At 59.1% G+C, this 16,217-nt stretch overlaps 6 protein-coding genes across 6 annotated transcripts; 4 read left to right on the forward strand and 2 right to left on the reverse strand.

Annotated features, from left to right (window-relative positions):
- Window positions 1-572: 572 nt before the first annotated feature.
- Window positions 573-2,659, forward strand: BKCO1_7000042 (c6 transcription factor; the record flags this gene model as incomplete). Its single annotated transcript, XM_020278516.1, has 2 exons — window positions 573-748; window positions 802-2,659. The coding sequence occupies 2 exons, from the start codon at window positions 573-575 to the stop codon at window positions 2,657-2,659; spliced, it is 2,034 nt and encodes a 677-aa protein (XP_020126152.1).
- A 1,200-nt stretch (window positions 2,660-3,859) lies between these two features.
- On the reverse strand, window positions 3,860-4,504 carry BKCO1_7000043 (uncharacterized protein; the record flags this gene model as incomplete). The annotated part of the gene is made up of 1 exon (XM_020278517.1): window positions 3,860-4,504. The coding sequence occupies one exon, from the start codon at window positions 4,502-4,504 to the stop codon at window positions 3,860-3,862; it is 645 nt and encodes a 214-aa protein (XP_020126153.1).
- A 1,833-nt stretch (window positions 4,505-6,337) lies between these two features.
- On the reverse strand, window positions 6,338-7,536 carry BKCO1_7000044 (uncharacterized protein; the record flags this gene model as incomplete). The annotated part of the gene is made up of 2 exons (XM_020278518.1): window positions 6,338-7,394; window positions 7,454-7,536. The coding sequence occupies 2 exons, from the start codon at window positions 7,534-7,536 to the stop codon at window positions 6,338-6,340; spliced, it is 1,140 nt and encodes a 379-aa protein (XP_020126154.1).
- Window positions 7,537-10,805: 3,269 nt separating this feature from the next.
- On the forward strand, window positions 10,806-12,809 carry BKCO1_7000045 (2-isopropylmalate synthase; the record flags this gene model as incomplete). The annotated part of the gene is made up of 3 exons (XM_020278519.1): window positions 10,806-10,958; window positions 11,013-12,596; window positions 12,648-12,809. 3 exons carry the CDS (start codon window positions 10,806-10,808, stop codon window positions 12,807-12,809), a joined length of 1,899 nt encoding a protein of 632 aa, XP_020126155.1.
- Window positions 12,810-13,172: 363 nt separating this feature from the next.
- BKCO1_7000046 (gluconate 5-dehydrogenase) lies at window positions 13,173-14,194 on the forward strand (the record flags this gene model as incomplete). Its single annotated transcript, XM_020278520.1, has 3 exons — window positions 13,173-13,291; window positions 13,397-13,711; window positions 13,774-14,194. 3 exons carry the CDS (start codon window positions 13,173-13,175, stop codon window positions 14,192-14,194), a joined length of 855 nt encoding a protein of 284 aa, XP_020126156.1.
- Window positions 14,195-14,697: 503 nt separating this feature from the next.
- On the forward strand, window positions 14,698-15,941 carry BKCO1_7000047 (meiotic chromosome segregation protein; the record flags this gene model as incomplete). Its single annotated transcript, XM_020278521.1, has 2 exons — window positions 14,698-15,328; window positions 15,478-15,941. 2 exons carry the CDS (start codon window positions 14,698-14,700, stop codon window positions 15,939-15,941), a joined length of 1,095 nt encoding a protein of 364 aa, XP_020126157.1.
- Window positions 15,942-16,217: the final 276 nt, after the last annotated feature.

Here is a 16,217-nt window from a genome sequence, read left to right on the forward strand (position 1 = left end):
ACGCTGTCGGGGTCACGATGTGCCTCCATATATAAAGCGCGACACCGCTGGTGTTGGCTGTCCAGCCCGCGCTGCCCACCTCGCCCCGCCGCGCTGCCCTGCCCTGCGCTGCCCTGCGCTGCCCTGCTCTCCCCAACACCGCCGCTCGCCCGCGCAGCAGCCCCAACCCGCCGGCCGCGCCCATGACTTGGTGCACGCGCGGGCGGCCCAATCGGCCTGTGGCTCGTGTGCAGTCCGTGCCGGCACAACCACCGCAGCCGCCGTGCAACTGCTCCCGCGGCTTGCAGGGCCCACAGCATGCAGGGTCCTCGGCTGCAGCCATCCCCGTGGGGAGCGCAACGAGCGTCGACGGCCGTCTGGGTGCGCCAGCGCTGGTGGATTGATTTCGATGGCTTGGCCCAGATGGCCCGGCACGCCTTACTGTCCAGCACGCGCGCGCAGTGGAGGCCGGCGGCGAAATCGGCGGCCCAGGTCGGAGCGCAGGCGCAGGCGCAGGCGCAGGCGCAGGCGCGGGCTCTTCCACCGTCGCGACCGCCGCGACGCTGACGACGACCTGGACCTCAGCCCCTCGAATGGACTTCCCCAGCGCCACCGTGCAACAGGCCCTCAACTCGCTGGCCTCGTGCATCCGCTGCCGGGAGCGCCGCGTGGGCTGCGACCGCCTGCTGCCCAGCTGCCAGGCCTGCCAGGCCATCGGCGCCGCCTGCGAGCTGTACGACCACGTCCTCGACGCCAAGTTCCCGCGCAGGTCTGTATGACATCAACCACCCGCCTGACTCGCCCCGACACTGACCCCGCCAGCTACCTGCAGCAGCTGCACCTGCGCCTCCAGCACCTGGAGCAGATCGAGGCCCGCCTGCAGCCCCAGGCCGACTTCCGCGCCACCGTCCAGCCCACCTCCTCGTCGTCGTCGTCGTCCTACTCGGCCCACGTCGCCCACCAGCGCCGCCTGCGCTCCGTCCCCTCGCTGCCCTCCATCCGCTCGTCCTCCTCCGTCTCCGACGCGTCCTCGCCCTCGCCGCCCGAACCGCCGCTCGCCGCGCGCCCCAGCGATGTCGCCGACAGAGACAGCGAAGCCCGCGGCGAGTGGGGGCCGTCCAGCGCGCTGGCCCACCTCCGCCTCGTCGCCGCCCTGCTCAACGTCGAGCTCACACGCCCGCTCTACCAGGCCCTGAGCTTCAAGGTCGACGTGCCCGTGACCCAGCCTCAGCCCTCGCTGCTGCAGGTGCCCGGCCTCAACCCCCCGCAGCCCCCTTTGCCGCCGTTGGAGACGGCCCAGTTCCTCCTCGAGTTTTACTACAACTCAATTGACTCTATAATGCCCATCCTGGGCCGCAAGCTGGGCGATCAGGACCTCGACCAGCTCTATACCAACTGCTCGCAGCGCCAGAACCTGCGCGCCTGCACCCGTGCCCAGCTGGCACTGGCCGTCGGGGCCCGCTGTCTGTTCCGCAGCGCTGCCACCAAGGGCACCCCCGCCCAGTCGCAGGCCTACCTTCAGCTCTCCGACTCCCTGTTCGAGTCCGCCGCCGCCAGTCTCAAGACTGTCTTGAGCGACTCCAGCACGCTGCTCGATGCGGTCTCGCCCTCTGCGTTTGAGAACGAGGAGGCCCACGCCATGGCTAAGCTGCAGATTGTTTTGCTTCTGGTCTGCTACACGCTTTGTGCGCCGCAAAAGGGGAACGTGTGGCAGCTGCTTGGGTTTGCGGAGCGCCTGTGGAGGAACATGCAGAACGCGCGTGCCCAATTGCGTAAAAGCAACAGTCCGGATGGATACCTCGTGCGAGAGCAGGCTCGGCATCGGCCCAGGCCCAATCTTCTCTACTGCAGCTTCGTCTCTCTGGAGCGCTTGGTTGGCATGGGATACGGACGGCCGATAGATTTTCTCGACTTCGCCGAGGCGGACGAACCCACGCACAGGCCGGACGACAAGTCTGTGGCGGCCCTGTACGCCGCGATCCTGGACCTGAAGCAGAGTGTTCACGCGTCTTATCTTTCTGGTCAGCAAGAGCCGGGTGGCATATTGGGGCCGGCGCCCGGGACGCCGAAGACAGGCAGCCTTGAATGGTACTCCAACGTGAAACGAAAGGCTAGTGCCTGGTTTGAGCAGTTTTCGGACGCGATCGAGTTCATGACGCGGGACGGCTCGCCAATGGACAGTACTGACACGCAGCGCATGACGGACGGAAGGAAACAGTTCTGGCTCAGCACCGGCCGCAAATGGCGAGACGAGACTCTACACCTCGCCTTCGGGCTGTTGCTCCACAACACGCCAACTCCAGCCTCCACTCCGGCGTCTGGGAGATCAACGTCGCAACGACAGCTGCTTCCACCGGAACTGCTTACCGAGGGCCGTAACATTGTGCAGCGCCTAGTGAACGATTACACGTACCTGCTCCGTCAGCCTTTCACCCTCACGCACGAAGGAAGGCAGATACCGCTCGTTTTCCCCCGGCTTTGGGTGTTCGATCTCGAAATCTTCCGGACTGCGGTCACGGCGGCGTATCTGTCACACCATCGAGACATTGTGCCGGGCACAAAGTCCAGCATGAACTGGGAGGTGGCCAACTGCGTCAAGTTGCTGAGCAGCACCAGCGCCGAGGTGGATGCCGAGGGCCTGTGCGAGGCCATTTTGGCACTCATCGAAGTCGAAGGTTGAAGGAGCCGCGTGGCTAGTGTGCGAATGTTGCATACTTTCCATGCCCGGCTCTGTTTGGTTGAGCTGGGATCTTCCACTTCGCTTGCTGAGCGTCCAGGCTTCCTGCCGTCGTCGCCAAGAGTCCCGTGATATACATTCACGAAAGACATGGCGCGGGTGCGCTGGTAGGTCACCGGCGGAAGGACGATAGCGGCTGTATGATGGCTTGTGCCCCCCCTTGCACGCTGTCTCTGGTACATTGACATACCTTACAGCGTCAGCAGGAGCTCAGACAGAGTCTGCACATCTGGGTGGATCTCGCAGCTTCAGATGCTTGATACCACCAGCCTGACGGACGTAAGACACACGTCTACCCTGATGACACACTCTGAAAGTTCTGGCTCTCCCTCTCTTCCTCCTGTTCAATGTTCGTTTTCGAAAATGTCCTGGTTCTTTTTTTTTTTAGTCTTTGTACATACGTGTTTGGACTTGATGCCTTCCATGACGATGATACCATTGGCGCTCTATGTAACGGCTGAATCGGGAAGTCATAGGCTACCACGCACCTCTCTCTTGTGGAGGTTATGGGATGAGGATGGATGGATGATCTTGTGGTCGTTTGATGTATGCCTTGACATTTGGTTGGTTAGGTTGAGTTTGTGACATACAATCGTGTGGGAGAAGGGAGCCAGCCCGTCCCGCGTCCATGGTGGTATGTATGTACGTACACAAAGTTGGGATCGTTGTGAGGGAATCGGGAATCGATGTGAAGTTACGAGTCAATATCTAAGGCGGACCGATGTGTGCGAAGTACAGTAGGTAGTACGTCGCGCCCTGAGCGCTAAGCCCGATCGGGCGGGGGCGGGGGCCTGGTTGACGGCTGCGTCGATATTAATCCTCGGTCCTACCTACTTCAACATGTCTGCGAGGACCCAGGATGCCGACGCTAGGAGTCGCTCCAATACTCATCGTGCTCGAGGACTGTGGACGCGGCAGCGCTGGTTAATATAAGGCGTCAGTTGGCGCAGTATTCGGAGCGCGGTGCGCTCGTCGCACTCGAGTTTGCGCAGAAAGCGCAGCAGGAGGCGGAGAAGACGGTGCTGTGGATGCTGGTGGAAAATCTAGATTGTGTGTCTTCTAGCTATGGCCGATTATCGTCTCTTCGCGCCTCCGTATCAACCTCGCCCTTGTGTCGACACCTCTCCCAAAGTCATCTTCCACTCAGACCAGGTCCGATTTGCTCGTCTCGAGTTGCGCCGCCTTCTTCGTGCGGCGACCCATCAGTACATACAGCATGCCTGCGATCGAGACGAGTGCCATAACCACACAGAGAGCTGATATGGTGCCCATGCAATTCAGGAGATGGCTCAGGTCTGTCTCCGCGCCGATTGCGCGCTTGCCCAGCGCCGCCTCCCTTCCGTGCGCCAATAGCGAAGGCTCCATTACGTTGTCGCGCTTTACCTTCTGGTCGATCGAAGTTTCATCCACGAGCCAATCCTTGATGTCGTTCGGACGGAATTCGCGCTTTACCTTCTGGTCGATCGAAAGTTCATCCACGAGCCAATCCTTGATGTCGTTCGGACGGAATTCGCGCTTTACCTTCTGGTCGATCGAAAGTTCATCCACGAGCCAATCCTTGATGTCGTTCGGACGGAATTCGCGCTTTACCTTCTGGTCGATCGAAAGTTCATCCACGAGCCAATCCTTGATGTCGTTCGGACGGAATTCGCGCTTTGCCTTCTGGTCGATCGAAGGTTCATTCACGAGCCAATCCTTGATGTCGTTCGGACGGAATTCGCGCGGGAAAATAGGAAGGTCTTCATCGTCGGTGAGCTCCGACCGGCGAACGTTCTTCCGTTCAGCCATGGTAGAGAAGCGAGATTTGCTGTTATTCGTAAGAACATACTATAGTTGGAGAGGGGATGGTGAAAGGGCTTGGGCAAGATACCAGTTTAAAGCTAGCTTTGCTGTTGTTCGTAGGTAGGAATATACGAAACGGCCAGGACTGAGGGTATGATTGGAGATTGGGCAAGACAACAGTTTTTATATATGGCTTGACAATTGGAGGGGTTTACCGTACCACGGAATCGGTATGCAAATTTTTCCCCAACAAGGATCAAGCGCCATGGTTCTTAAAGGGCTGACCATATAAGTTATAAAACTAAACATGCGCTACCGGTAGTTAGCGTATATATATGTGCCGTCCTTCGTTTAAGGTATGCAGTAACGAAACTAAGGTTGCGGGCCGTACCGCGCCGACCTAAGCTAATAGGATGACCCTACTTAGTAAATAATAGATATCCTAATAGCCAATACGTCCTCTATATATATAATAGTTGCATGGGATAGACCCGGAAAATCGAGAGAGTGAGAGAGAAGTATTCTATCTCGATAGCGTTATAGTAGAGCAATTATAAAAAGAAAAGGTATTAACTATATAGTCTAATCCGGCTACAAGGACGGTGCGGAGCCATAGTTGAAGTCTATAAACTAAATCGGTTGAGCTTAGAGGGGGGAGGTGGCCCAAGAATTAGAGGGGAGGCCACTTGTTACGATAGCAAGCTGGGTGTCGAACGGTTTTCACGTGTTGGGGTTATTGTTGCCAGATCTGTCGTATGCGGTATGAATCAGGGTACGATGATGATATCCGCTCTGACACCCCTTATTTCGCGAAAATGCCTCATCTGCATCTGACGTCGCAAAACACGGCTTTAATTTCCCCACCGTCGGGCCAAACCAAGCTTTGCCTATGGGGTGTAGTAAAAGCTTGTGCCTGGGCCAAGCTGTGGGGAAGGACGTCGACGTCGTATACGAGGCAACGGTCTATCAAGACTCGGTTTCCCGCCGGTCGGACAACAGCTCCGTGAGCCATTTATTTCGACTTACTCGCATCTCATGACTGGCTGATCAGAGCTGGATGACTTGGAAGGCCTGATTGTAAACTTCTCTGCAGAGTTCACGGCAGATATAAAAGCTGGGCCAATCCTCTCCAGAACCGCAACCAAACCAGCTCCGTTGTTCATCCCTCTACCACCACAAAGCAACTCCCAACCGCATCCCATCACAGTAGGCTGACGACTCTTGGCGGTATCCTACAAGACTTTGACCGGGCTGACTGTAATCGTTTAGATGAGATTCACCGTCGCCATCGTCTCTCTGCTTCTCGCAAGCTTCACCAGCGCCAGCATTGTGAGGCGCGATGGCGGTCAGGAAGACTGTGCCGCCAACGAGTGTCTTTGCCAGGTAAGGATCCGTAGTCATGAGTGATGGGTCATGAGCTGACAAGCCGTTCCTCGTTAGACTCCCACGGGCAGGAACGCCGGTGATCACGACGGCTTTGCTACCACTTGCCAGCCCAACCCGGACGGCAAGGATTGCCTGAAGGTCTGCGACTAAGGGCGGAAAGGAGTTGATTGAGTTCTCAGCGGGGCAGCTCAAGCGATACAGCCAAGAAATACCAACTTCTTCATTCTAGCGCCATGTGCTGCTATTCAGCCTTCCCACCTCTTTCGAAAAAGAGAAACATTAGTGTGATGCATTGCCTTTCCTTACCTTTATCCGCCCGGATGAACAAAAGAGAATAGATGAAACGTGGAATACAGCAAAAGAAATACCAAAAAAAAAGCAAAGTGATCCCGCGCCAACCCAGTACCACGCCGCCCAACTTTTTTTTTCTCCCCGTTTCCCACCCCTCCTCCCTCAATCCAACTCAAACCTCCCATTCAAATCCAGCGTACTCGACCCGTGATTCAGCCTCTGGAAGTAGTACTCCTCACTCTCGACACGGTTCGATCCGTTGATGGACGACGACGGGCCAGCTGCACCCGCGGCACCGGCACCGGCACCAGCACCGGCGGTTGGACCCAGCTTCCGCCGCGCCTGGCCCAGCAAGATGGGCTTCAGCCCCTTGCCGAAGTTGAGCAGGCACCGCACGGCGGCGGCGGTGGCGGCGAGCAGGAAGACGACGGCGGCGACGACGAAGAGCAGCTGCTCGTTGCGCATGACGGGCACCTCCGCCTCGGCGCCGCCGCACACCAGCACGGCCATGCGCGACAGCAGCCACGCGACGGCGGCCAGGTAGAGGGCGACGGTCAGGGCCATGCCGGCGCGGGCCTCGGCGCGGGTCGAGTAGACGGCGACGGCGACGGTGAGCAGCGAGAGGGGGATGACGGCGAGGGTGAGGCCGAAGGCGGGGCGGGCAAAGTGCGGCGCGTTGTCGACGAAGGCGTAGATGGCGACGAAGGAGAAGACGAAGTAGAAGGCCAGCTTGATGAGCACGAGGTACGCCTGGTAGGCCAGGTAGCGCGACCGCGTGCGCGCGTCGGCGCTGAGGTCCTTGTACAGCGCCCACGAGAACTCGCGGTGCAGCGGCGCCGCGAGGCAGCACATGGCCCCCGTGCTGGCAAAGGACGCGGCGATGCTGCCGATGAGGAGCCCGTTGGTGCCCGCCGTCCAGAACGGGCGCGCCTTGGCGAAGGGCGCGTCGGCCGGCGTGGTGGCGCGCCCGGTGGCGACCTGGTGGGCCGCGTGCCGGAGCTGGTCGTATTGCAGCGTCGACGAGATGGAGAGGCAGGCGTTGGCCGTGCATTGGGCGAAGATCTGGATGTTGCTCTTGAGCCGGAACGAGTCGACCGTCAGGATGGCCTGGTAGGTCGTGCCCGCGATGAAGACGGCGATGGAGATGGGGAAGGTGTATGCGAGAGGCACTTGATACGCCCATGGATGCACCCAGTCAAGGTAGTTGACGAGGACGGTGCTTGTCGTTGGTGCGTTAGTGGTTGCATTGAGCTTCGCAACGTCTAATTCAACACTCACAGTTGCAAGGCCATGGTGACGACGGCCTGCGCCGTCGTGATGCCAAAGTAAGCCCATTCTAGTTTTGTCCGTGGCCTGAGCATTGTTGTAACGATTGGTGAGTCCCGAGAGAGTGTATACTCCCTCCTTCTCTCTCTCTCTCTCTCTCTCTCCACTTTCTCTCTCGCTCCCTCTTCGCTTCGCGCGTGATGGGTTTAAAGAGAGTGAAACAAATACGAGAATGCTCGCTTGGACGGGACAGTGCGCCATCCTTCTCCTGCATGCAGCAAATGGTCTCTTGTTCAGGGGCTGAATAATCCTCCACTGCCGCACAAATAGGCAGTGGAACCTGCCGGTTCGCCGCCCCAAAGGACGTGCCCACCGGACTCACCGTTGACTGTAGGGTCGATTACTCGTGGAGATCCTTGGAAAGGAGGACCACACGGTGACCGCATGGTGCTCCGGCCCTGTCATGGTCCAACGGCTGCGTTTACAACAGCCTACGGCGGATAGACTTTGCGAGGGACATTGTTCCGGGCGAACTCATGCATACCTAGCTTGAGTTTATGTGGAGCAGGTCATCAGAGGACTGCCCCCAACCACCAGATTCTTCTTGGCAGTGGCGGAGTCGGCATATGCTGGTCGGCCATGACCGAAAGAAACCTGCTAGTTATCCGACAAATGAGCCCGCTCCCATGCGCTTTGGCTTCCATGTGCACCGCAGCCTGATGGACTCGTCGGTGCCGCGTAACCGGGATCGTTTCAACGGGAGTGTCGATTGTTCCAGACTCTGGCACGGCCGTGGCTCAAACGTCGATCCGATTCCTACATTTAGAGCAGGACCCCTTTCCGGACCCCGGCATCGTTTTCCGTTTTCACTGTCTAAATTTAGAGAATCAACGTCAAACCGTGCCTGTCCGTGCATTCTGTACACACAGTGGATTGCGATCGAAAGAAATCGAGGGCAGTAAAAGAAGGCATCTCAACGTAGACCTACGTCGAGACAGCTATTCTCCGTAAGTAGCTGAAGCAGATTTTCGCATGTAGGTGAGAATGTTGAAACTGTACAAATTGTTGAAGAAGGCAACCCAGAATAGAGAGTCCGCTTTGGGCTTAGTCCCAGCTCGCAGGCGTAGCAGGTAAAACGTTGCCTCAGGAGCAAACTCAAACACCTACCCATCCGAAAACCTGTTCAAGATTCAGCATCACCACCCCCATCAGAACACCGTAACAAACGGTACCATTCGAATCCTCAGCGCATTCGCTACAATCAATCAACTTTCTAGCCATGTCTACTGGTTCTGCATCGCGCTACGGCCTCCGGAGTGGCGCGCATCGGCTGGCGTATCCAACACCACCCGCGACCAACTAGAACAGCTCCGCATCCACACGTACGGAGACAGACGATGGTTCGGATACTCATTATAAACCTCCGGATTCGACTGCCCGCCGTTCCACCCTCGGATCCGCTCGTCCGGGCCCTCGCCATCTGCCGCCGTCCGTGCCTCCTTGACCCGTCTACGACACCAGCTTCGTACGCGAGATCGAGGTAGACAATGACATGTTGGAGGTACCCGATGTCGAAGCATTTCCATCTTCCAGGCCATCAGTACCACCTATCCGGAGTTTAAAGGCGACGATGACATAGCGTCCAAGAAAGAAAGACTGAGAATATGACCTTGGGCCCTATCAAATTTTCGGAGGGGTCCATTGACGGCACGATGTCAGTACTGGGCGAAATCCGGACGCAGTTGGCCCTGTCTGACGATGCCATGAGGCAAAGGCTGCTGCTTTGTTTTGGCGATCAGAAGACGGTTGCGAACATGCGAAGAGCGCAGAGCTTTAGGATGGAGTCTGAAGTACCGGGTGACCGGCTACGCTTTGTGTTACCCGTGTTCGGGCTGTGGCACATGAAGCAGAATTTCCTCCATAACGGACAAGCCGCCGTTTGGGCACATGGAGGAGTTGCTGACGCACAGCTATCAGGCTCGGGTCGTGGCTGTCTTCATCCGGGGTCTCCAGAACGACAATCCGGAGGGAAACAGACTGTGTGGTGACGGGTATGCCGACGTCGAGAGGTGCGTGGGAGGGATGACACCTGATGACTTCCACGCTCGGATCGACGGTGTGTACCAGGAGGTGCTGGCCAGGGAGGTCCGCCAGGCGTCCGACGACCTGGACGACAAGTTCGCGTTTTACAAGGAGACCCCTAAAGGACGGAAGGAGCGCCAGGCGAAGATCAGGGCCGTCTCAGTCTGTCGCTATATCCAGCTGATGGATCTGTATCTTTCACTGAAGCATGCCATCAAACATGCTACGTGGAAGGTCGGATTCGTTTTTCGAGGTAGACGGCGTCTTAGAAGTACTGAATCTCGAGTTAAAGGATCAGCTACGGACGCGTGGGAATTCAACACTCGGAGAGCGCATGAATACCCATCACACTGTTCGAAGCGCAACGTACGACATGGCTGCGCCGTCGTCACCACGGCGCCCGTGTAGGGACTTGGGGTTTGGAACACATTGACACGGCGGACTTGTCTGACCAAGAGGACCTGGGAGAGGTAACGTAGGGTTCGGGTCACTCAGTCAGACGCTTGTCTCTTTTCTCAGCCATCAGTCTTTGTTCCGAATTCAATATGGGGAGTTGGTACATGATAGGCCATTTTATTTTGTGTTGCTAGTTCAACTTCGTCCGCCTGAGAGTTCATTCATCAGTCTAGCCGCGGCCTCTGGGTCTGCAAGGGTCGGCATTGTAGAGAGGCACTTGTTATATGCTACGCTGATACATTTCTCTTTCCGCTGCGCTTCTCCATCTATGCTATTTCGCGAAGTGACGGGAGTGGTGACGATGGGCAAAAAAAAAAAAAAAGGCAAGCGGTTTAGCCCCAGCCCGAGGGGTGAGGCTCCAGCCAGGTGCTCCGTCAAATGCCACAGCCCACAAGAATCCGACAACCCAGGGCCACGACATTGCAAGGTCAGCTCAGGATCTTGCCCACGCAGCGAATCATGCCGAGAATTTCGCCGACAGGCACTATAGACCTTCCCACCGCTGCTGCTCGCCGGCCCGCGGTTCGATACTCGCCGGAGCACAACAGGTGATGCTGAGCTTGCAGGATGCCCAATTGGGGGGATCGCTTTGGGTGCGGAGTAGGTAGTAGTTTTACCGGGCCTTTGGATTGGCCGGACCTGCAATCGGCGGACGGGTCCCGGTATCGGCGCGGGGGAATAGCGGGGCTGCACGGCTGCACGGTTTCTGAGCCGTAGCGCGGTAGCGCCCGAGTGACTCAATAATTCTACTTTTTGACGTCGCCAGCCCGGCTCCCACTCAACTCCTCGTCCCCAGGCAAATTCTGTGCCCTCCACCGCTGCCACCATGCCCATGCTCCAGGATCCTTCCACAAAATACAAGGCCTTCAAGCCGCTCAACCTGCCCGACCGCCAATGGCCGTCCAAGACCATCCAGAAGCCGCCGCGCTGGCTCTCCACTGACTTGCGCGATGGCAACCAGTCTCTCGTCGACCCCATGGTGCGCTCCCCCGTCAAGAATCCCGCCCGCTCTGCCTCTGACCTGTTTGTCTAGGACGGTGACCAGAAGTGGGACTACTTCAACATGCTGGTCAAGCTCGGCTACAAGGAGATCGAGGTCTCGTTCCCGTCGGCCTCGCAAACCGACTTCGACTTCACCCAGAAGCTCGTGCGCACCCCCGGCATCGTGCCCGACGACGTCTGGCTCCAGGTCCTTTCGCCCTGCCGCAAGGAGCTCATCCGCCGCACCGTCGACTCGCTCAAGGGCGCCAAGAAGGCCATCCTCCACCTGTACCTCGCCACCAGCCCGTGCTTCCAGCAGATCGTCTTCAACATGGACAACGCCCAGACCAAGGCCCTGGCCGTCGAGTGCACCCGGTACGCGAGGTCCATCACCAAGGACGACCCCGACCAGGCCGGCACCGAGTGGGCCTACGAGTTCTCCCCAGAGACCTTCTCCGACTCCAACCCCGACTTTGCCCTCGAGGTCTGCGAGGCCGTCAAGGCCGCCTGGGAACCCACCCTCGACACTCCCATCATCTTCAACCTTCCTGCCACCGTCGAGATGGCCACTCCCAACGTCTATGCCGACCAGATCGAATACTTCTGCCGCAACATTTCCGAGAGGGAGAAGGTCTGCATTTCCCTTCACCCTCACAACGATCGCGGCTGCGCCGTCGCCGCCGCCGAGATGGCCCAGATGGCTGGTGCGGACAGAGTAGAGGGCACCCTCTTTGGCAATGGCGAGAGAACCGGAAACGTCGATCTCGTCACCCTCGGCCTCAACCTGTACACCCAGGGAATCCACCCCAAGATCGACTTCTCCGACCTTCCCGGCGTCATCGACGTGGTTGAGAAGAGCAACAAGATCCCCGTCCATGCCAGGGCTCCGTATGGCGGCCAGTTGGTCGTGTGCGCTTTCAGCGGTTCCCACCAGGACGCCATCAAGAAGGGCTTCCAGAAGCGCAAGGTCGAAGGCGCGACCGACTCCAGCTACTGGCAGGTCCCGTACCTTCCTCTCGATCCCCAGGACATCGGACGCACCTACGAAGCCATCATCCGCGTCAACTCGCAGTCCGGCAAGGGCGGCGTTGCCTGGATCATCCAGCGCGAGCTCGAGCTCGACCTCCCCCGTGGCCTCCAGGTCGCCTTCTCCAAGATCATCCAGAAGCAGACGGATCTCCTCGGACGCGAGCTCCTTCCGACCGAGATCACGAAGCTCTTCAAGGATTCCTACCACCTCGAGAAGAACCCTCGGTTTACCCTCGTCGATTACGACATTCTCACCGACCGCTCCGTGTCGCCGGCTCCGGGCGAGAACGGCAAGATGCCGAGCACGACGAGCCTCAGGAGGTTGTTCTCTGGCGTCATCGAGATCGACGGCCAGCAGCACAAGATCAAGGGTACCGGCAACGGTGCCATCTCGTCTCTTGCCAATGCCCTAAAGTCTCTCGGCATCGAGCTCGACGTCACCGAGTACAAGGAGCACGCCATTGGCGAGGGCCGCGAGGGTCAACAGCAGGCGGCCACGTACATTGAGTGCTCCACGCCGGCATCCAAGCAGAGGGTGTGGGGAGTGGGCATTCACGAGGACGTGGTCCAGGCTTCCCTCATCGCTTTGTTGTCCGCTGCATCGTCTGTAAGTCTGAGCGAAGTGTCCATGTCAAGAAAAGGCTGACGGCTGTTGCAGTTCCTCGCATCCCGACCAAGCACACCTATTCCTTTCCGGCCAAAGCAGCACGGAGAAACGCTCGCCCCTTCGAACGTCTCGCCTCTGAGGACGTCTCAGAGCGTCAACGGCCCGAGCTCTCTCGTCGCAAATCTTGAGAGACAAGTGAACGGCGATCACTAAAAGCATGTTGCATCTTTCGGTTCTTGTTTGGGTGCGTAGCATTGGATGCCTGCCGGGATAAAAAACTATCATGATTCTGCACATTACCACGAGCATGGGGGCGTTGGTTAAAATACAAAAGTCTTCTAATATATACACTTTCATCTTGTGCCCCGCCACCTGTCTGTGTAATTACCCAAACAGACTGCACTAGCAGGGGTGCTGCTCAGCCGAGGTCCGTGGGCGGCTAGTAATCATCAGACCGTGGGGTAAAGCGATTCGCCTCGGGACCGCCGTGCGATGATATCTCCGTCTTCATGAGCTTGGGTTTTGCTTCCCTTCAATCTACGTGCCACCCTCTTGACGAACCCACAACACATCACCATGGGTTCCGCTCAGCAAGATGTCCAATTGAAAGACTTTGGCAACATCTTCCGCCTCGACGGCAAGGTTGCTGTCGTGACGGGCGGATCTCGTGGGCTGGGTCTGCACGCCGCGTCGGGGTGAGCTCTCTCTCTCTCTCTCTCTCTCTCTCTCTCTCTCTCTCTCTCTCTCTCTGTGCGTCGTCCAGAAAGGGCACGTGCGCTGACTGGTTCCGCTTCCTGCAGCCTTCTCCAGGCCGGCTGCTCCAAGGTCTTCATCACTTCGCGCAAAGCCAAAGCGTGCGACGAAGCGTGCGCAGCGCTCAACGCACTCCCGAACAAACACGCATCGGCCAAGGCCATCTCGGTGCCTGCAGACAGCAGCAAGGTGTCGGAGATTGAGCGGCTGGTGGCCGAGGTTGCGAAGCATACCGACAAGGTCGACATCCTGTTCGCCAACGCGGGCGCGACGTGGGGTTCCAAATTCGACGAGCATCCCGACGATGCGTTCAGCAAGGTCATGGACCTGAACGTGAAGAGCGTCTTCTTCACGATCCAGAAGTACGGTTCCCTTTTTGTTTCCTTTTTGTTTCAAGCTGACGGCGCCAACCTCGGCATCGCAGGTTCGCGCCCCTCCTCTCCCAAGCCTCGACCCCGTCCTCGCCCTCGCGCGTCCTCATCACCGGCTCCACCGCCGGCGTCGGCATCGGCAGCACCGGCTCGGCCAACAGCACGCCCGCCTACTCGGCCTCCAAAGCCGCCGTGCTGCACCTCGCGCGCAACCTCGCCGTCGAGCTGGGGCCCCGCAACATCCTGGTCAACGGCATCGCGCCCGGGTTTTTCCCCTCCAAGATGGCCAACGGGCTGATGGAGGCGGCCGGCGGGCAGGACAAGCTGGCGGCCGCGAACCCGAACAAGAGGCTGGGTGAGCCCGAAGACATCGCCGCGGCGGTCGTGTTTCTGAGCAGTCGGGCGGCGGGGCACGTGAATGGGGACACGCTCGTGTTGGACGGCGGGAAGGTGTGGGCGAGGTCGTCGCTTTGAGTCTTTTACCTAGATGGCTGCGTTGGAAATGGATTTCTTGGAGTCTGGTGCAGAGCTGCAGGAGAGCTTCTGCGGGCCGCTCGACCCCGCACTGCGCCGCGGCACGCCCGGCAACCAATTGATAACAGATCGCGTTCGGAAGCCGATCAGCCAAAGAAAAAAAAAAGTCCCGGCGGCGCAACTCATCGCCTCATGAGATTCTCTCCTCTCGCGCCAACGCATCCAGAACCATGCCATCTAGCCAGCCACACCCGGTCCGCGTCGGCGACCAATCCAAGCTACCGGAGCGTGAGTCGGCAACCCAGTCGACGTTCCGGAGCTGCTAGCTAGCAATGAAGCCTTATAATAAACCCATCCACCCACCCCGCTCCAGCAGACTTCCGTCACCCCCCGAAAAGTGACCACGACGACTGGCAGCAGCAAGCAGACCCCAGATCGATACAAACGCCCCCATTCCCCCTCCCTCGCCCGAGAACAAGCCAGAACAAAAACAAACAAAAAAAATGGCCGCTGCCTCCGCCGCCGCCGCCGCCGCCGCCGCCTCCTCCTCCTCCTTCCCGCCCTACAAATCCTCCCCCACCGCCCCGGTCCCCGCCTACCTCCCCGACTCGCCGCAATCCATCCTCCACCCGCCCACAGCCCTCTACTCGCGCATCGCCTCCACAGCTTGTTCCCCTCCCTCTCCCACCACCAGCACCGATTCCACCATCCCGGCGGCCCCCCCACCCCGCCTCCCCACCCTCACCCTCGTCGTGCCCCCCCGCAGCGGCCGCGCCTTCCGCGTGCCCGCCGGCCACGTCTTCCGGCTGTCGACCCCCCTCGGCCCCCAGGTCGGCGACCTCAACGTGTGGAGCGCGGCCAACCCGCGCGAGCGCTTCTGGGCCAGCCGCACCCGCCAGCTGCACGCCAGCCACGTCTCCACGGGCGACCGCCTGTGGAGCTGCCTCCCTTACATGCGCCCCCTGTGCGGCATCGTCGCCGACACGCTGGGCCGTGGGGATTGGGGGGATGACGGGGGGGATGATGGGAGGGAGGAGGGGATGGCCGGGGAGGGGAGGGGGGTCGAGGGGAAGGGGAGGAGTCGGTGGGGCGGGAGGTGTCACGATTTGTTGGGGACGAGGTGCGATCCGTATGGTCAGTATACACACACACACACACACACACACACACACACACACACACACACACACACACACACACACACACAGAGAGAGAGAGAGAGAGAGAGAGTACAATCGATGGGGGAAGAGAAAGCTGATGCTGAGCCGAGAGTGAAAATACAGTCAACCGCATGCTCACCGGCCGCTCCTACGACTACCACTGCCACTCCAACCTCGTCCGCGCCGTCCTGCCCTACGGCCTCGCCGAATCCGACGTCCACGACGTCCTCAACGTCTTCCAGGTCACCGGCCTCGACGACAAGGGCCGCTACTTCATGGAGGCCTCGCCCTCGCGCCCCGACGACTACCTCGAGTTCTTCGCCGAGCAGGACCTGCTGTGCGCCCTGAGCACCTGTCCCGGGGGCGACCTGAGCGAGTGGGGCTGGGTCGGCGTGAGGGACGGCGAGACGGGCGAGGGCGAGGGTGCCCGGAAGATGGAGGAGACGTGCAGGCCGATCAAGGTCGAGGTTTTCAAGATTGCCGACCATGTGCGGGACGAGGTCTTGCAGGGGTGGGAACCGCCTGCTGCCAGCGATTATGCCGGCTGTCATGGGCTGCGTGTTCCGGTGGGCGAGAAGCGGGATTGAAGAGAGTAAGACACTTGTCACTGCGCAAACTTCCAGAGAGTCGTTGAGACTTGTGACTTTCATTGCCTCAGCCACCCCGCTTGACGGTTTTAAACCTCTCATCGCTTGGAGCTTGATGCGCTAGAGGATGCACGACACCCGCAAGTCCCAGGAAGCGGCCGCCCCGTTCATTGCGTTGGCCAAGGTCCTGTTCTCCTAGCAGCATCTAGAATTGGTCCCCTTATTGCTACTCCTACTCCTATCCCTACTCAGGCCACGATAGCTACTTGTCAATGA

This window comes from Diplodia corticola (genome assembly GCF_001883845.1).
Source record: "Diplodia corticola strain CBS 112549 chromosome Unknown scaffold70, whole genome shotgun sequence".
Classification (NCBI taxonomy): Eukaryota; Fungi; Ascomycota; class Dothideomycetes; order Botryosphaeriales; family Botryosphaeriaceae; genus Diplodia; species Diplodia corticola.